The sequence below is a fragment of the Parambassis ranga genome, chromosome 8 (assembly GCF_900634625.1).
Source record: "Parambassis ranga chromosome 8, fParRan2.1, whole genome shotgun sequence".
Taxonomy (NCBI): Eukaryota; Metazoa; Chordata; class Actinopteri; family Ambassidae; genus Parambassis; species Parambassis ranga.
In genome coordinates, this window is record NC_041029.1 from 13,282,412 (window position 1) to 13,300,242 (window position 17,831).

The window sequence follows — 17,831 nt, forward strand, 5'->3', positions numbered from 1 at the left end:
CAGTGACTCACATTATGCTCATAAAAAACATTTGAAAATACGAGAGATCGCTGTCAGGTGGTCTCTGTGTTACTATACTGCATCATTAAAGCTTTTTTTTTTCATCTGCTGGCAGACCTTTATACGGAAGGGTATGGCTTGTCACAGTAGTAATAAAATGGATAAAAAAAAGTGCTGGATTCAACCTCAACACCACTGTTGCTGTTTTCTATATCTTATACATACTCCACTGTACACAAGCGCACATTCTGTGTGAGCCCTGCTGCTGCATTTAGAAGGGGAAAATTTAGTGTAATGATGTGACAGAAAAGCACATCAGGGGAGAGAATGAAAGGGAGAGAGAGTGAGTGCATGAGCAAGAGAGAGGGTGTGTGAACGACAGGTGGAGTCCATGGTTGCCGTGGCAACCTCTCCCATGTATGGCAAGTAGGGATATCGCATTGCAAAGGTCAGGTTGCAAAAAAAAAAGAAGGAATTGTACAATGATGACGACAAAAGGGACAGAGAAATAATGCGTGGATAAATAAAAATTGAATTAACAGTCAGGAGAGTGGAGAGAACAGAAGTGACAGGGCATTTGAACTGCACAGGGGGAGAGGACGCAGCAAAGCCCAGGAATCCTTGTCATCTTATGGCTGTGCAGCGCATGGACAGCAAGAAAGAAGGGAGGGGGGGAGGAGGAGCTGGAGAGAAGCGCAGCAGCCAGTCAAGCAGCCCGCTGCTCAATTAGCCAGCACCAGCAGGACCCGAGCACCCATCTGCGAAGGAGTTAATCGGCTGGTGTTGTAATGAATTAAATAAAGAGTTTCCGCCGCATGTGCAACTGTAGAGCGAGACACAAAAAGGGAGAGAAGGGGAGAGAGGGAGAGGAAGGTGGGTAAGAGAAACAGAGGGAGGGAGAGACCGGCAAAAGCGCGATGAGGATTCACTGCACCTGATGGACAGCCTGTGATGACTGGAGTGGTGGACAGGCACAGGTGCACTGCAGGTGAGATGGAAGATGGAGGCTAGAAACTGTTGTAGAGAGGTGTGTGTGTATGTGTGTGTGCGTGGGAAGGTAAAGATGTGCCAGCTGGGATTAGATTCCACGCCTGTTGTGTTTGTTGTGGTTGTTGTGGTGACAGTGTGGTGACATATGCACAGCAGACTAGGTGAAGGCTACATGGACACGCGGTGCATAGAGGCTTTTATTCATCTGTTTGAGCATGTATTCATTTGAAATAGAGACAGAGGCTGCTGTGATGTTAATACACCTAACTGGACTGGAGGAGGGTTGATCAGTGGAAAGAGTAAGAATGGTTGAGATGAGGAGGGGGGGGGTGTGTAGAGAGGATGACGACATGAGAAAGAGACAGAGGTGGAGGAGGGGTGGAGTGAGTGCAGCCTGCTTTACATGCAGGTCAGGTAATCCAGCGCTCCACTCTGTGAGGCTACGTCCTTCTGTTGGAGCTCTGTGGCTAACTCCAGTGAGTACCTGTGTAAAAATATATAAATGGACGTCTTAGCAGTCATGAACGCACTCCAGCTCCAAGTGTAACTGGCATACTGTGTATCTGTCTACCTAGAGCTGTTTATTCAAAAAAGGAAGTTAAAAATGACAAGATGTACATCCAGGCTAAGTAGCAGAGCTTCACTTTGTCTCCAATTTGTCATTGGAGATTATGTCTGAATGAGTTGTTATAATAGAGACTGGCAGTACAGAATAAGGTGCTGGATGTAATTTCTGCATGTGGACATTGCCGTTCATTGTAGTGATGATAGAGAACTGTTAGGGGGAAATGGCATACAGTACATGCAGACACAAGCCCTCTTAAGTCCGCTCTCACACCCTCGCAGTGCAGCAATCCATGCGACTCAAAGTCCAGTTTGAGAATATCTGCAGCTGTCAGCAGTGCAACAGTTTAAAAGAATGAGTGTTTACCTAGGAACTGTGAGTAAGTCTCATTAAAGCAACAAACATTGGCAGAGACCCACACACAAAAGACCACAAATCACTTCTGCACCATTAAAGCCAGCCCTCAGAGTCATTTAGCTTTGTGGAGAAAAATAAAATCATTAATGTTGTCTGAACAAGTGAACAGCAATTATTTATGACGCACCAATGGTGCCCCTAAGCTGCTGTCAGTTCGACAGATTGTCAAGGACGGTGCTTACTAGCTACACTGAATAAATGACTGACGCACGACCAGGTAGACAAGGCCATTCAAGCAAAGACTTCACATACAAAAAGTGACCCCCTTTACTTATGGTATCGTGACTATGTTTCTACTAAAAAGTGCACATTCTGAAGAATTTCAAAGCCTTTTCCTCATTTTATCAGTATTTAATAAGCCAGACTAATACTTTCCACTGGACAGCAATGATATAAGACATTTAAAAAAACAGAACAACGTCTCCTTAGCATCACATCAAGTGAGTCTACTTAATAACAACGGCTTTGACATAGTATGAATTTCTAAGCGATGGAGAAATGGAAGCGTGGGTTGAGAATTATGCCTCATATATTGTGTCCCACTTGTCTCAATGCCAGTGCGCATAAGCACACTAAGCACACTTGCATATGTATATATATACACATAAACATTAAATATTATGCAGAGGACATCGTCTCCTGTCACATCAGCCAAACTGTCCATCCTCTATTATTATTACAGATAGTAGCATTGTAATTCTACAATAAGATTGAACAGTCAAGACTGTGTGTGTAGTTATTATGGTAGCAGCTGTATGAGTACAACAGAGCCAGTACTTGTACTGCACATCCAGTTTCAACTGTTCAGGCAATTGGCTAATTTGGTGTAAAGCAGCCTTTGGAGTGTCCTGTTACGTATTGTTTATTATTCTCCTATACTACAGCCTACAAAGGAGACATACAGTTGCTCACCACTAGACAAAAACATGAATACTGCCCACTGAATATTGAAGAACAGTCACTTAAAACACAAAAAATTACACCTGTTTTGACATTTCTCTTTTTGCTAGTAGAAATTTGACGTTTTTTTTATATTTGAATAAATACTGTATATATTAGTTACACAGGTAAAGTTTTCTAACTCTGTGCAAAACGGTAAAAAGCACACATTTTTAGTATAAAACCTTGAAAAGAATGATGGATTTTTACTTCGCGTGCAGTATTACATTGTGATGTTTTGTGCCAGATATAGCCTGATGACAGTTTGATGTCCTCTTAGCCAGACACATTATGTGTTTGAATTAATTATAAGGCTTTATTCAGTATCAAGGCCATGCACAAAGTTTCCTTCAGTACATACAAATATGAAGAGAAAAGAGCATCAACTGTCAAAGCAAAGCATTACTGTGTGATGATGGAACTTTAAGTGAAAGCTTAGATTACAATAAGGTCGAAATAACTTAGAATGCTGCCACTCATGCGTGTGTTTACAGAAAATAATCTAGGCTTTTGTTGTGACAGTATTAAAATGGAAGGCAGATAATGAAAAACCACCAACTATCATAAATCAAAACTTGCCTGTCACTTTTTTTCCTCTCCTGCACCAGGAGAGTAATGTGGCTTCTACAGGCAGGCTGAATGGACTGAAAATTGCCTGCAGATAAGAATAAGAACTAGAATAAGAGTTTGGATTAGAATTAAAATTCATGAAGTCTGCACAATCTTTTTTTTTTTTAATTTTCCATGTAATTTTGAGGCATCAGTGGCTTGGCCTGGTTTTGACTGTGGGGTAATTATGGCTTTATTGAAGGCTCATTTCCTGAGGCTTCTGCCAACATGCAAGCACCTTTTTCTTACATGGCAAGGCAGCAGGAAGGGTAGATGGGCAGATGAGAGACACAGCATGAACTGGTGAAATAAACAGCTTCTGATGAAGGCAAGTGGTTCTAGAGTGGAAGTAAGAGCAAGGAGGAATGGTTGCTTTGCCCATGGTGTAGAAGTCTGGGAGAGAGGCCAACATCTCAACAAAAGAGTGGGCTGCTGCTTGATTCGATTTCATTCTTTTCATTTCTTCCTCCTTCCCTAGTTACAGCCAACAGTGCAATCTTGTTTTCAGGTACACTGTAACCTGACGCCTGTGAAACACAAACAGCACCTGTGTGAACACCGATCAAACGTAAAGCCTGGGGTTTGGACAGATGAAGCTTTCAGCAATATTAATAAGGTGTCGAATTAGTCAGCATAGTCAGACAAGGAGCATGTAACACAGGTGATGCTTTTTGGAAAGGATGCATGTGTTATTCTATCTAACTTTTCTCTTTCTGGCTCCCTCCCCTACCTCTTTTCTCCTTCTCCACAGCAACAGCCCAACTACTGGAGCTTTAAGGTCAGTGCTGCTTGTCTAAGTGTCCCTGTGTGTTTGTCATTCTTCCTGTCAGTTGTGTGTGTATTCAGACGCATGCTGTGGAATCACATCTGATGCCTCAGGCATCACTGGCCCATATACCTTTGTGGTTCTTTGACTTCTGCAACACCCAGCTCACTTGGCATCCCTCACCTGACTCTCTGGACAGTGTGTGTGTGTGTGTGTGTGTGTCAGAGTGGGAGAGAAAGCTTAAACTCACCAGCTCCATTTAATCTGCTGAAGACGATTCTCTCAGGATTTATGATACCTCCGTCAGCTGGCATTAATGTGACCCTGCTGACGTATTTCTGACTGAGACATTAAGAAGACGTTTTTTTAGACGTGCCGCTGAGGTATTACTGAAATAATGCTTTGAGTTAACTGTAGCCCAGATGCTTGAAACACATTCATCTGCCCAGCCGTGGGCCAGGAATAAGTGTTTCATCCACACGTTTATTCAGGAAAGACATAGGTTGTATACACCAGAGGAGGCCAACAGACAGGCATATTAAAAATATAAATCACTTGATTTAACTTCGTCTATTTATTAGCTTATGTATGTGCAAAGATCTTCAATTGTTGGCTTTATGTCTTATTGTGGCAGGGTATGTTAAATGTATTAATGCACATGTGTTGTCTCCTAGATTATATATCTTTCACACGGCATTGTGTTGCAGTGATGAAATGCAGAATAAACCAAACAATCCAAGCGGCATCAGAACTAAACATATTCGCTTTCAACACACAGACAGTTGTTGACACTTTTTATGTTTACACCTCAACCTGCTGAATTTTCTGCATTTCACACCGAAGCCTCTGAAAGTCACGTCTTACTCCCGCATCCCACCAGGTCTAATCTAAGCTCTCTATGGAGTCTCATGCATACTGAAAATACACACCATCAGTAAATGGAGCTACTATCAGGATTGGCCCCCACTCATTCTTTCACCTGAATGGTGTGTATGTAAAGAAAGGATTTTATTGTATTATCATGTGTTAATTATAGCTTCTAAATCTCACTGATGACTGATGACAGACTACGACTGCTTGACATGCACAAAAATTTAAATGTCTCTGAAAAGTAAGCTGTCTGAGATGTAATTCTCACATGCTAATGTTTCTTATCTGTCAGAAAAACTAATCCCGACCAGCAATCTAAGTCATCATCTCTCCTCTGGCGGAAAGTGCCATTTTCCCCCTGCTTCTTCTATGCAAACAGATTACCTCGACTTACAATTCAGAGCAATTTTGCGAAGCAATTTGTTCCATGCATTGATGACTCCTTGTATTCTAAAGAGAAAGCACTCTCTGGGTGTTTGGATTGGGTGTCCACGAGATTGGCTGGAGAGTTGCAAAAGATGAGAGAAATAATGGTGGAGGAGAACAAACGGATGAAAGATTGATCAATTTAGGGAGCTGTTTTCTCTCCATTTTGTAAACATTAGAGCTGCGGGAATTTTTTTGGTGTCCTCGTGGTGATGGGCCAGGCTGTGGGCAGACAGAAAACATGAAGAATGTTCAAATGCAGACTGCACAAGGGGCTTTGGTCACTGAGAAAGACATTTTACTATTATTTATTATCATGAAGCAGGAGGACTCAACTCTGGAAGTGGGGTAAGAGGACAAATGAGTGACAGGGGATAGAGAGTGAATCACAGATAACTGGAAGAAAGATACAGTAAAGCATTTTAGGGAGAAAAGGATGGTATTTTTGGGAAGAGAAACAAAATACACTGGAGGATTAAATGACAGAGAAGTGGACAGGGTGTGAGGTTTGTAAATGAAACCATTTAACACCTGTCTCTCAAGTAAAACCCTGAAACCACACATCAAGCTGTGCTTGACATTTCTGTATAGCTCTAGACCAGCTGAATGTCATATCACCAAATAAAAGAATTACATGTGCTCAGAGAAAAGATTAGAAAGATGTGCCTAGCAGCAACCGTCATGTGACAATCCAGCCTCTGGGTCTAAAATTAGCAGTGTGCTTTCACTGCTGTAGTTCAGACATGTTTTCTCACTGAGCATTTTATATGTACTGTACCTGAGGTTGTAGTTTTGTTGACCTAACATTGACTGAAAAAAGATCAGGGGTGAAAGGCTTAGAGTGGAATGATGGTGTACATTCAAAAATACCTTGTTGACAAGGGAGGAAAGGCATAATCATGTAAATACATTATGACTAGGAGGTCAAAAAAAGCATGGTGTCTCACAAGGATGATGTATTATGTTCTGCAGCAAAGTGGAACTAAACATGTGTTATCATGTCTCTCATGGGTGACTATGATTGTAAGTAGTCATATCACTGAAGAGAAGCTAAAACTATGTCGGCTGTTTACAAGGTTTAAAAATGTGCTTATGGATCAAGACGACACTGAGATCTAATTTCTTAAAAAATAAAAGACATTTACCAGACAGGCCAGTGTGTGCGTGTGTGTGAGCGTGTGTGTGTGTGTGTGTGCCTTTCAGTGTGTGAAAGCAGTCTTGCTCATGTCTACGAGCACACCAAACAAGAAAAGACATGGTGGGAGGTTACGTTGAGTTTAATGCAGTTTGTAGCCTTAGGTCTGTTGTCAGACTGCCTTGTCCTGCTTTCCACTCTATTCACTCCTGTTCCATGTAAGATCATGCTGTTCCCTACTTGTTTGCCTCTTCCGCCATGCCCTCATAACAGTATAGAGTTCTCAGCTCTAATTGAGTGCTGTTGAAAAAGTTGCTCTGAAAGAGGAGTTTGGGGGGGGGGGGGTGTGGGAGAAAATAAGGGGGCAGAACTATTTTCTCAAAGGCTGTGAACACGCATCATGTCTAACACTGGCATGTCTAACAGGACCAGATGCATGACCAGATGGTGTTTTCACATATATAATTTACACTGCAGCGATAATTTCAGTTTTCATATCACATAAACCACCAATATGAAAGTCAGTGTTTGAATACTGTTGTAACAAGACAAGCTGACTGAGACAATATCCTACAACAGCTTTGATGAGCTTACACACACTCACACACACGGGGATTTCATTGTCTTGTTCAGCGGCACATTGTAGCCAGTTGTAGAGAGAAGCGAACAATGCCATTGCCTTTCCTATGTGTATTTATTCCTATTCGAGCAGATCAGAATTTGAAATGTGAGTGCAGATATTGTGAGAAGTGAGTTCAGTCATGCAGCATCATTCTCTCTGTTCCCTTTTCCCTTTTCATAGAAAACTGAAACTGAGTTTCTTTGCCAAATCAGTTCCACTGTGTTACTTTTTCTGAGTAGTATAGCTGTGTTCTAGTTTTGTTGCAGGTTTTATTCCAAGTTGGATAAATACCTGGATTTTGTAAGCTGCCTTTTTATTGGTGTTTAGAAGATCTCATAAAGTTTTAGAAAGTGTTGGAAAGTATGCTTATTTGCTTTCTTACCAAAAGTTAGAAAAGAAGATTTAATAATCCCTGATGAATACAAATGTACTGTACATATGAAGCCACTCATTACCTTAGCATAATGATCGGGGGGAACTAGCTAGCCTGGCTCTGTCAAAACACTGGAAGATGAGTCAGTATGCAAACACTTTGTACACAGTATTTTCATTGTTTTTGTTGGTTTTTTTTTGCTAAAATTAGTTTCCTAAAGCTATAAATCATATTTACAAAAAGTACAAAAAAATGTGTGTTTACCAGATCTAGAGAGACTGGACTGCTGAGGCACACCTGCACTGAGATATATTTATTTAGCGTTGTTTGTTTAAAATATATATATAACGGGTATCTGAATGTTTGGAATACAATATTTAGCTTAGTGATTGTGCTGCTCAATGCTTTATCCTCTTGTTTTTAACTCATCTTTGTTTGCAGATCTATATATTGCTGCCTTTACTACTGCACATAGCTCAAAATCCAAGTGTATAAAAGACAATTAGCTGTTTCGGAGTGGGTCATGTGTTGGGACTATTTCTTTGTGAAGACAAGTAACTAGTCTGTTCTGGTTGCCTGGCAACTGTTAAGAGCCAAGACATTGTTACCCTAGCTCACATGGTTTTTCCCCAGTAAGCTAAGCTGTTGCTTTATATTTAGTAATATGAATCTCTGTGCATGACCTCGGATAAGAAAAAACATGTGTACAAGCTTCCAGTAATTCCCAAGAAGTCACTTCACTCAAAAAATCTCCTTTCATGAATTTTCCTACCTAAAACTAAAAATATAAACAACATCTAAGGCAATTCTTACTGATTTGAATTCAATTTAAAATGATCTATTACTAGAATACAATCAAATGAAATGCTGTACTACCTTGCTAGGCACTGTATGTTCACATTGAATTTCCTCCCTTATATCCCACTGTAAATTGGTCTGGCCAGAATGTGACACACTGCTGTACGTGCCCCTTCTCTGTGATGCCGTTTGCTGTGTTGTTCAGTGTAGCCACAGCTTAGATAAATGACCCTATTAGAAAACATGGTGGGGGTTATCTGTCAGCTTCACAATTTCTCTGCATGCTGTCTGCCACCACTATCACTGGACACCACCACTCTCATTCAGTGTGTGTGTGAGTGTGTGGGTGTGAGACTGAATTATGTATGTGGTGACAAAAGGAGCGTATGTTACATTACAAAAACAATTGTTCAGATTTCGGGGCCTGCTGGGGTCTTGTGACTTGCTGTGTAAACATACATGTCATTGCACACTGTAGCAGTACATTAAATAGGCAGATTACAAGTTGTTGTAGCATGGGGTTTAGTCCCTGTTTACTAGATGTTTAGTGCACCACTGCAAACTTATTTATTAATAGATTGCTAAATGTTTAATATGTCAAAGTATAAATAAGATAGCAGGATGCACAAGTGATTTACACATTTATCTACAGCCATGTTAACAGCTCTGAAGTTAAAGCTAAGGCAAAATCCAAATGCTTTTTCAAGATGTTGGGTCCCTAGAAAATTGTGATGAATTATTATTGATTAAACAGTTGATTAAGTTGGTTATGTGAAAAAAATCTATAGCCAAAGTAATCGCTCACCGAGTCCCTAATTTCCTGTGCGCTTTCCTTGCTTATTGTCAATTAACAAAACAATAAATGTGTGCATATTTGTGGTCTGTGCAGTGTCTTTATGAATGAATCCAAACAGTGCACTGTTGAGAGTCAATGAGCACAGAGATGGCCCTCTGCGTTGCTTCTGTTAGTTTCCCATTAATTAAATACCACATTAATGAAAGCCACAATCTATGCAGCTTGACTCAGGCACAGAAACAGAAAATCCTTAGAAGGGGGGGGGGGAACTGTTCATGGTGCAAGAAGGAGACAGGCACAGCTACTATATTGTGTCTAAGAATGTGTCTGCTTCTACCATCCAAACAATCAGCAGACAGCATTCTGGGAGCTCATTACAGAAGCCTCTGAGCTGAAAGAGACGCTACAGTGGTGGGGGATCAGGGAGTCAGTTCAGTGAGCTCAGCCCCAGCTGCGTTAACAGTCTTTCAGCGAGAGACGCATGGGTATAGGCCAGGAGGATAAACCCACAGTGACAACCCAGGATTTGCATGAGCTTCTCCTCCCATCCCACAAGCGCTCATTTAAAGTTAGGAGCTGCACAGGGACAGGAGTTTTCATGAAGATGTGTGGGAGGTGTGCAAAGTTGAGCAAACATGACATAACTTATGCTAAGCTGGTGCACCAGCTTAATTCTGCTCCTTACTAACCACAGGTGATTCATAAAGGTTGATGCCCTGGAGTGCTGTGCCATTTCAAAACAGCTGCATTACGTTTTGCTGCTGCACCATTCAATTGATGTCAGATAGTGTGACGCTAGTAATTCTTATTGAATGGCTGGTAGCTCAACCATTGTCAAGGTCTCGATAATCTTGTTAGGTGGTTCATTGTGTTGGTGTCTCATTGTGTGTCTTCTTTTCCGGTTGGTCTTACTCCACTGGCTCTGTCCGATCCGTTCTGCCTCAGTAAACGATTGTGTTTGCTCTTTTCTTACAGAGCCGCAGTCCACGCCATTCCCAGTCTACCCAGTCTGGTCTCGCCGACCAGGCTGCCAAGCTCTCCTTCGCCTCCGCTGAATCCCTGGAGACCATGTCGGAAGCCGACATCCCCCTTGGGTTTAACCGGATGAACCGATTTCGCCAGAGCCTGCCGCTGTCCCGCTCTGCCAGCCAGAATAAGCTGCGATCTCCAGGTTAAGATTCGAAGTACTTCTGGCAGACTCTGTCACAACATGCTTGTTGAATTCAAGGCAGATTCCCGGCTGTCTCTTTACTTTATGTACTTGGTGATGCAGTAAATGAGAGGAAGTGTTGGTGTAGTGTAATTGCAGTGCTGGATACAATAGAAGTGGAATGTATAAGTCCTGAGACACAACTTTCTATAATCCAAATGATTTCCAGTGTAGACACAATACTTTCCTATTATGACTATGCACTAAAGGTTTATTTGACTGCACATGCGTATGTAAACGGCAACGATGAGGACAAATTTACAACAAAATAGCCTTTAGAGTGAGCAATAGTGAGAGGCTGGCCCAAGGAATAAACACCGGTACAGTGAAATTAGAAGAAAGTGTGTAAAACAAGAGCGGTAACAAATGACGGCATGTTCGGGAAGATCTCCCCTGTCTACACTAACCTCTCTTTATTTTCTTCTCTCCCCAAGTTGTCTGCAGTATCCCACTTATTTTTCCTGACTTTTAATTGATTTGTCTTTGCTTTGTTCTTTTTGTTTGTCCCATGGTGTATGAAGATGAATTTTCAGGTTAGTCAGACGTCAAACACATTTTTATCTATAAAATCAAGGGTTGCAGAACCTGTTCAACGTTTTCTATGTAGTGAGGGTATTTTTGAGTTCTTACGCTTTACTCACATTTAATAATTGATAGGGGGTAAAAGTTTCATTTGAAAAAGTGAAAGTAGAAATTCAGCCTCCGCATGCATCTTTGCACCTTAGCTGTGAATTCTCACCCAGCTCCCACAATCCAACTCTCGATTTCAGATTCGTCTCTCAGTCAGTCAGATTATTCATGTTGATAAAAGTCATTATCCAGATCTAGTGGCAGAACATTCTGCTCGTAATTGACACTCATGCAAAACACGGAATTTCTGAAAACTGATCAATTACCATCAGCTTATGACTCACCCTCCTCTTCTGGTCACTGTCTTTTAGGCGTCCTGTTCCTGCAGTATGGAGATGAGACACGCCGAGTTCACATCACCCATGAGCTGAGCAGCCTGGACACGCTGCATGCTCTTATCGTGCACATGTTCCCTCAGAAGTTGACAGCGGGCATGCTGAAGTCTCCCAACACGGCCATCTTGATCAAGGACGAGGCTCGTAACGTCTTCTATGAGCTAGAGGACGTGCGGGACATTCAAGACCGCAGCATCATCAAGATTTACCGCAAAGAGCCCATCTATGCCTCCTATCCTGCTGCTGCACACCTGGCAAATGGAGACCTGAGGGTAAGCAGAGGGGAGGATGGGAGGTTAAAAAAGCAAAATATGTTATTTCAGGAAAAAAAAATAGTTTTATGTTTGACAACCGTGCCATTAGTCAGAACAGCTACAGTACAACATGTGCCTCAACATAAAAAGAGTGAGCGGTGTGTTTCTTCAGCAAGGTGTTTTTTTTTTTATTGGTAACTGACAGGCTTTGCGGTGTATTTGGGTTAGTAATTTAACAGGTATTCCTTGTGGAAATGTATTTTCTTATCTTCAAGTAGGCCATCTGTTGCTGTGCAGACACTGGAGAACAATGTTCCTCTGTGAAATGAACATATTTGAACATTGGAAGCTATTTCTGCTTCAGTAAAGATCAAGGAAGCCTGAGGGAAATCTTTTTTTTTAATTATTTTGTACAAAACCCTGCTTACCATCTGCATTATTCACACAGTACTGAAAACACAACTGCTATTAAGCATGCAAACAGACAGTGATTATGCCTGTGTATATATATATGTGTGTGTGTGTGTATGATTACATTGTACAAAAGAAGCAGAAACAGAGAAGGAAGTTGGCTGACCAGCTCCCATACACTGCAGGAGCACATCTCCATTTTAATACACCCTCAAGCTTCATTTGATACCAGGAAATACAGACATGATTAAGTTTGAGATGCACCACGGTTTCTTCTCCAAAGCTGTTGGAGACTGAACGCAGGCAGAATCTTAACAAGCGTTTTGCCATTCATTTGCTCCTGTTCATGTTGTGAGTGTGGTGCTCCCTTGTGGAGTAATAAAATATTTAAGCTCAAACCTGTTTTAGCTGTGTCCATATAGGTTTATATGTTAACAAAAGAGGTTTGTGACAGTCAAAAGCAGAGTTTGGCATTTCAAAGCTTCAAAAATGATCACAACAGGAGTAAATTCACAGTATGAGACAGAAAAATCAAAAGGCAGGTAGAGGAAAACAAGCTAAATTGACAATGATGAACACAGATAATGTGCTAGCCTCCCTGTCTAAGAAACAATGCACAGTCATCTGTGGGTCTCCATGGTAACGATACTCCTTGTGTGTTCATTCCAGAGGGAAATGGTGTTTTCTTCTCGTGACTCCTCCCCGACACGACGCCTCAACACCCTTCCCTCCTCTACGGCTTCAGCCTCCTCTGGCTCTCCATCACGATCACGCCTTTCCTACAGCAGTGGACGTCCTCCATCCTTTGCCGGGTCCCACCCCCACCATGAGCAGCCCAGACATCCCCACCATCCCACAGCTGGCCACGGTGCCAATGCAGGCCTGTCTCCGTCACCTAGTGCCATCCTTGAGCGTCGGGATGTAAAACCCGATGAAGAGGTTTCTGCGAAAAATATGGCGCTGATGAAGAATGAGGCTCTGTATGCAGATCCCTATAGCTTGATGCATGAGGGTCGCCTCAGCATTGCCTCCACCCAGTCATTAGCTGCCATTGGAGACCCCTTTAGTTTTCCTGTTTCCACTGGCCTCTACCGCCGGGGCTCTGTGCGCTCCCTCAGCACTTACTCAGCTGCTGCTCTTCAAGGGGACCTGGAGGACTCTCTCTACAAGCCTGGAAGTTCCTTGTACTCTGACACATACTCCTCAGCTACCCTGGGCATGGGTTTTCGCATGCCACCTTCGTCGCCACAGAAAATTCCTGACATGCAGCTGAGGGACAGGGACTCCTTTTCCGGCTCACCTAGCAGGGCCTCACCTGTCAGGCAGACTTTCCGTAAGGACTCTGCCTCCTCGTCTGTGTTTGTAGAGAGCCCAAAGTCGAGGCCCAGCTCCGGTTCAGAGCCACTGTGTCTAACAGCTGGACCAGGGGAAGGAAGCAGGGCCACACCTGGTTTTGGTTCCTCGTTATCTGGCCAAGACTCAGACCACAGCAGGTCAGCATGAGTCTGTCTGATTATTAATTCATCACTATATATGTGCGGATTTAAGTGTTTTCTTACGCCCTTGATGTTTATTTGACCAGGGATCATCGCCTGGAGCGTATGGAGGCCATGGAGAAGCAGATAGCTAGCCTGACAGGCCTAGTCCAAAGTGTGCTGACCAGAGCACCAGACAGTGACAGCACGTAAGGCTCTCCATTATACCCTATTAACCTCTAAAAGTCACAGATACAGCTTCAGATTAGACACATAGGCAGCATTATCGACAGAAGTAGCAGCAAGCTATTAACAGAGCCATTATCAGCTCCATAGCAGTGCTACATTACCTTGTGTGAGTACAGCACAAGTACAAAGCACTAACCATTAGCTGCAGGGCACAGCACTATTGATCTATGCACTGATACACAGATGTGTAAGATCGCTTTTCAGGTTTTGAGTTCCTCACATTGACGATTGTAATCATGCCACTTTAACCTCATGTACAACAGTGGCTCATTAACAAGAAGTTAATATAATTATTATGATTGAGTCCAGTAGTGGTGCTGTTAGCGTTAGCACTGTAATTGCCTTGCCCTGTGGCCGTTGATCCTCAGATGCGGCCTGCTGCGTCTCTGCATGATGGCGGGCTGCCCTCCGGACCAAGGGACGGAGTTTTCACGGCCATTACCTTTCTCTTCCAGCGAGAAGACCGAAACCAACAGTGACGGCTCCGCCACTGGAAGTGAGTACAGCAGCGTAATTATGACCCGTGAACTGAACCGTTACTAACACTGCTGTTCCCTTGTTGATCTCTGTTATACTCTTACAGTTTCATTTTTCTAGTAACAGTGCACCAGAATCCAAAAAAAGCAGCTGTGATTTAACATTTTTTTTTCAAACTCACAATATGAGGAGAACGTGTGAGTTTTAGGAAGCTGCTGAGTGGCTGAGCTTTCACACCTGTATTTCAGTCTAGCAGGTTCAGACAATGCAGGGTGTCATCGTGATACACTCTCAGTTCAGAGAGTGTCAAAAATGCACCATAAAACATTTGAGGACGAGGAAGAAGTGAGTGAGCCTAGGTTAATTACAGCTACTACTAATAGTTGGCTAATAATCTAATTAATTGAAATAGTGTTATGCAAGACAATTTATTTTTGACACACATGCCTGTAACCATGGTTACAATATAATAGGTATTTTTATTGTAAGCATTGGTTGCCGAGCTCTAGATAAATGCCTAGACACAGAGACCCAGATGAACCACACTGCAAACAAAAACACTCAAAGGTTTGTTTTAACCAGACCACTCTCTTTCTTCTGCTTTTCCCTTTTGAATTTTATCACTTCATCCATCATTTTCCAGCAAAAATAAAACTTATAAACAGCAAATGAAGCTTTAAAGGAGTGCTCCAATGCCTCAAAAAGCTAGTTGGGTATTGTCCTGGTCAGTCAGGAAATAAACAATAATTTAATCCCTATTTGCCCAATGTGAAGTGTAAGCATTTATCATTGCTATATAAGCACAAACACAGGAAACAGGTGGGAAATGCTGGCATAGCTCTGACAAAAACAGCAAAATATACTGTACCCTCTAACAGCCTTGGATCTGTTGAAAGGTGTTAAGTAAACAGAAAATTGTAAACATAACCGAATGGGTGAGGTAGTAAGACAGACAGCTTTGAAGAAATAGGAATATTTATTTGAAAAAAATGTCTGTACTTTTTACATTTTCTCTGTGGATCTCTGGATTTTTTATAATACCAACAGTCTACAGGATTCATTCTTTCTATCCTTTTTCCTCTCCCCTGTACGTTCACTTGTCCCAAGACTTTTCTGCAGTCACACCTTGACAAGGCCAGTGCAGTGGTACAGCAATCATTGCAGCTTCCTCCCAAATTGGTACACTACCAAACAAAAAGCCTTCGCCACAGTCAGTGTGTATGCTGTAGGAAATAAAAATGTTTCCCAGCATCATCATTCTAGAACTTTGAACTTTCCTCTCCCACTTTGTCTCTCACTCTCATTAATTTCTTGATAACTGGTTCACTCTTTCTATATTCCAGCTGGACGACTGAAGCAGAAAGGTAGTTGTCATCTCCTTCTCTATCACCCTTTTATACTTCTCCTATCAGCCACCTCTCTGCCCCTTGTATGGGTTTGTACTGTTGCTGGGTAGCTGGCAATGTCTCTTCTCACGTTCTCCTCCTGGTTGGTTTCCTAGAGAGCTGACTCTCTCCCTCTCACCCTGTCTCTGTTACTACTTTTATTAATATCTGCGTGGTTTTTCCTTTGGAAGCTCCAAGGTTTGTTTTGTCAAACATTTGGACACTCCTTTGTGAGTGTGTATGACTGTGTGGTCAAATATCTGGCAGGTCAGTGACCATACTCACAAAGGCCTGTTAAGATAAGAGCATGGTTACCCTGTGTGTCACTGCTGAACAGACTAATTGCACTTTTCTGTGGGTTTCTAATAGCATGAGCTCTGAGTTCATGCTCAGTGGGCAATTAGAGTTTTCTGAATGTGGTGTATTTTTCATTCACACACTGTATCCAGTGTGTGTGTCCAGATTTTCTGTACGTGTTCATTACTTTTTGCCGAGCAGGTGTACGTGTCTGTATATTATTGTTCGTACTATGTATCATGCTGTCTGGCTACAAATCTCACCGGAGCACAGCCTAACAAACTAACCAATTTGTTTCCTGACTGACATCCTGGTGACCTCCGTGTCCTGCTCTGTGATTGGCAGCTCATACACCTTCGGCGCCTCTAGCTCTGATGCCGCCCCCACCTTCTAATACAATCCAGCTGAACAACGTCAGCCGCTTGCAGATGCAGCTCCATCTGCACGGCCTGCAGCAGAACGCCACTGACCTGCGCAAACAGCTTACCCAGCTACGCAAGACACAGGTATGTGACAGAGTTTATGAGCGCAACATGGGCCCATGCAGCTACACACTACACTGAATGCACACTTTTAGACCTGAGAGACTGGAGATTCATCCAGGAATCTGAACTGCTGCACAAGTTGCCTAATTTAGCATCCTATGGCAGCAAGATGAATAATGTGTTGGCCATTTTGGCAGTGATAAGGAAGCCATTGCTGCTGTGGGCCACTATCTGGAGGTCCAAGATGTCAACTTCCTTTGCATCATGATCTCTGGATTAGGTTAGGACCTATGCTGCTTGGTTTTCTAAAATTCTTTCTGATGTAGGCCAGACATTTGCCATCCCAATTTCAAAGATTCAAAAGAAAGAAGGTAAAACTGATGTTGTCACCCAGTGCCAGGCATAATTTTATCTGTGGTATTTGGAACATTGAAAATGTACATTTAAAAAATTGAGCACAAGAGGGCAACAAGTCTTTCCTGGGCCGATGCTCTAAAGACGCTGCATAATACATAGCCTTGTTAATAAGTTTATACTGAAGAAGTAGTAAGAAATCAGGACATTGTCTCTGGGTTAAGATGAACTGAAATTAAGCAGCATCAATCATGATTAGCCTGCAGCTTTATCTGTAGAAGGTAGATTGTAGATTTTGAGACCATTTCATGCTTTTGCACAGGTCTGCAGCTGAATGTCTCCCACAAACTTTTACTACATGCAGCTTTATCGAGCACTCCAGTATTTCAACATGCATGTACAGTATGCTGGAACACAGGCTTTGATGTGTATTTGATCTTCACATCAATACAGCACCTATAGCAAATACCACCTGCTGGTTCACATGGCTGCACTGCATGACACATTGAGGGCATTGTGTCTTTTGAGGATTAATAAGGAAATAAAAAGGTAAAAACCTATCTTGTGCTATTTTACAGTAATACAGGTCATCACAATGAATGCACAATTCAACAACACACCACAGGGAGGAGTTAAAAGGGAATAAATATGTGGAGATCCGTTCTAGAGGTACCATGGTTACTGTAGGAGGAATCAGGAGGAGTTGATGAGGTAAATGAGTGAAGTTTCCTGCACGGGAAAAGAGAGAAAAAAGCACATGCAGTGCTTTTATTTGTTCCAAGACAGCAGTCTCAAGGGCCTCTGGAGAGACAAACAGGCGAGGCTGTGCTGTATCCAGAGAGGAGAGTTTGCTGTTTAGCTGTCTGTGTGTCCGAGTGTGACCTCTGCACCTGGGCCTATATTGCTGCCCATGGCGATGGCTTAAATTTTGTATGTACCTCATGAATTTTACAGGGCGGGAGG

General features: G+C 42.4%; 1 protein-coding gene across 1 annotated transcript in view; it reads left to right on the forward strand.

Moving 5' to 3' along the window:
- Nucleotides 1-17,831, forward strand: part of srcin1a (SRC kinase signaling inhibitor 1a) — a 65,919-nt gene that overhangs the window by 35,511 nt on the left and 12,577 nt on the right. The window contains exons 4-12 of the mRNA XM_028412180.1: nt 4,272-4,298; nt 10,282-10,477; nt 11,038-11,049; nt 11,458-11,753; nt 12,816-13,639; nt 13,729-13,830; nt 14,239-14,366; nt 15,691-15,711; nt 16,375-16,535. Of these exons, the coding sequence (XP_028267981.1) occupies nt 4,272-4,298; nt 10,282-10,477; nt 11,038-11,049; nt 11,458-11,753; nt 12,816-13,639; nt 13,729-13,830; nt 14,239-14,366; nt 15,691-15,711; nt 16,375-16,535 (1,767 nt within the window). The remainder of the gene's footprint in view (nt 1-4,271; nt 4,299-10,281; nt 10,478-11,037; nt 11,050-11,457; nt 11,754-12,815; nt 13,640-13,728; nt 13,831-14,238; nt 14,367-15,690; nt 15,712-16,374; nt 16,536-17,831) is intronic.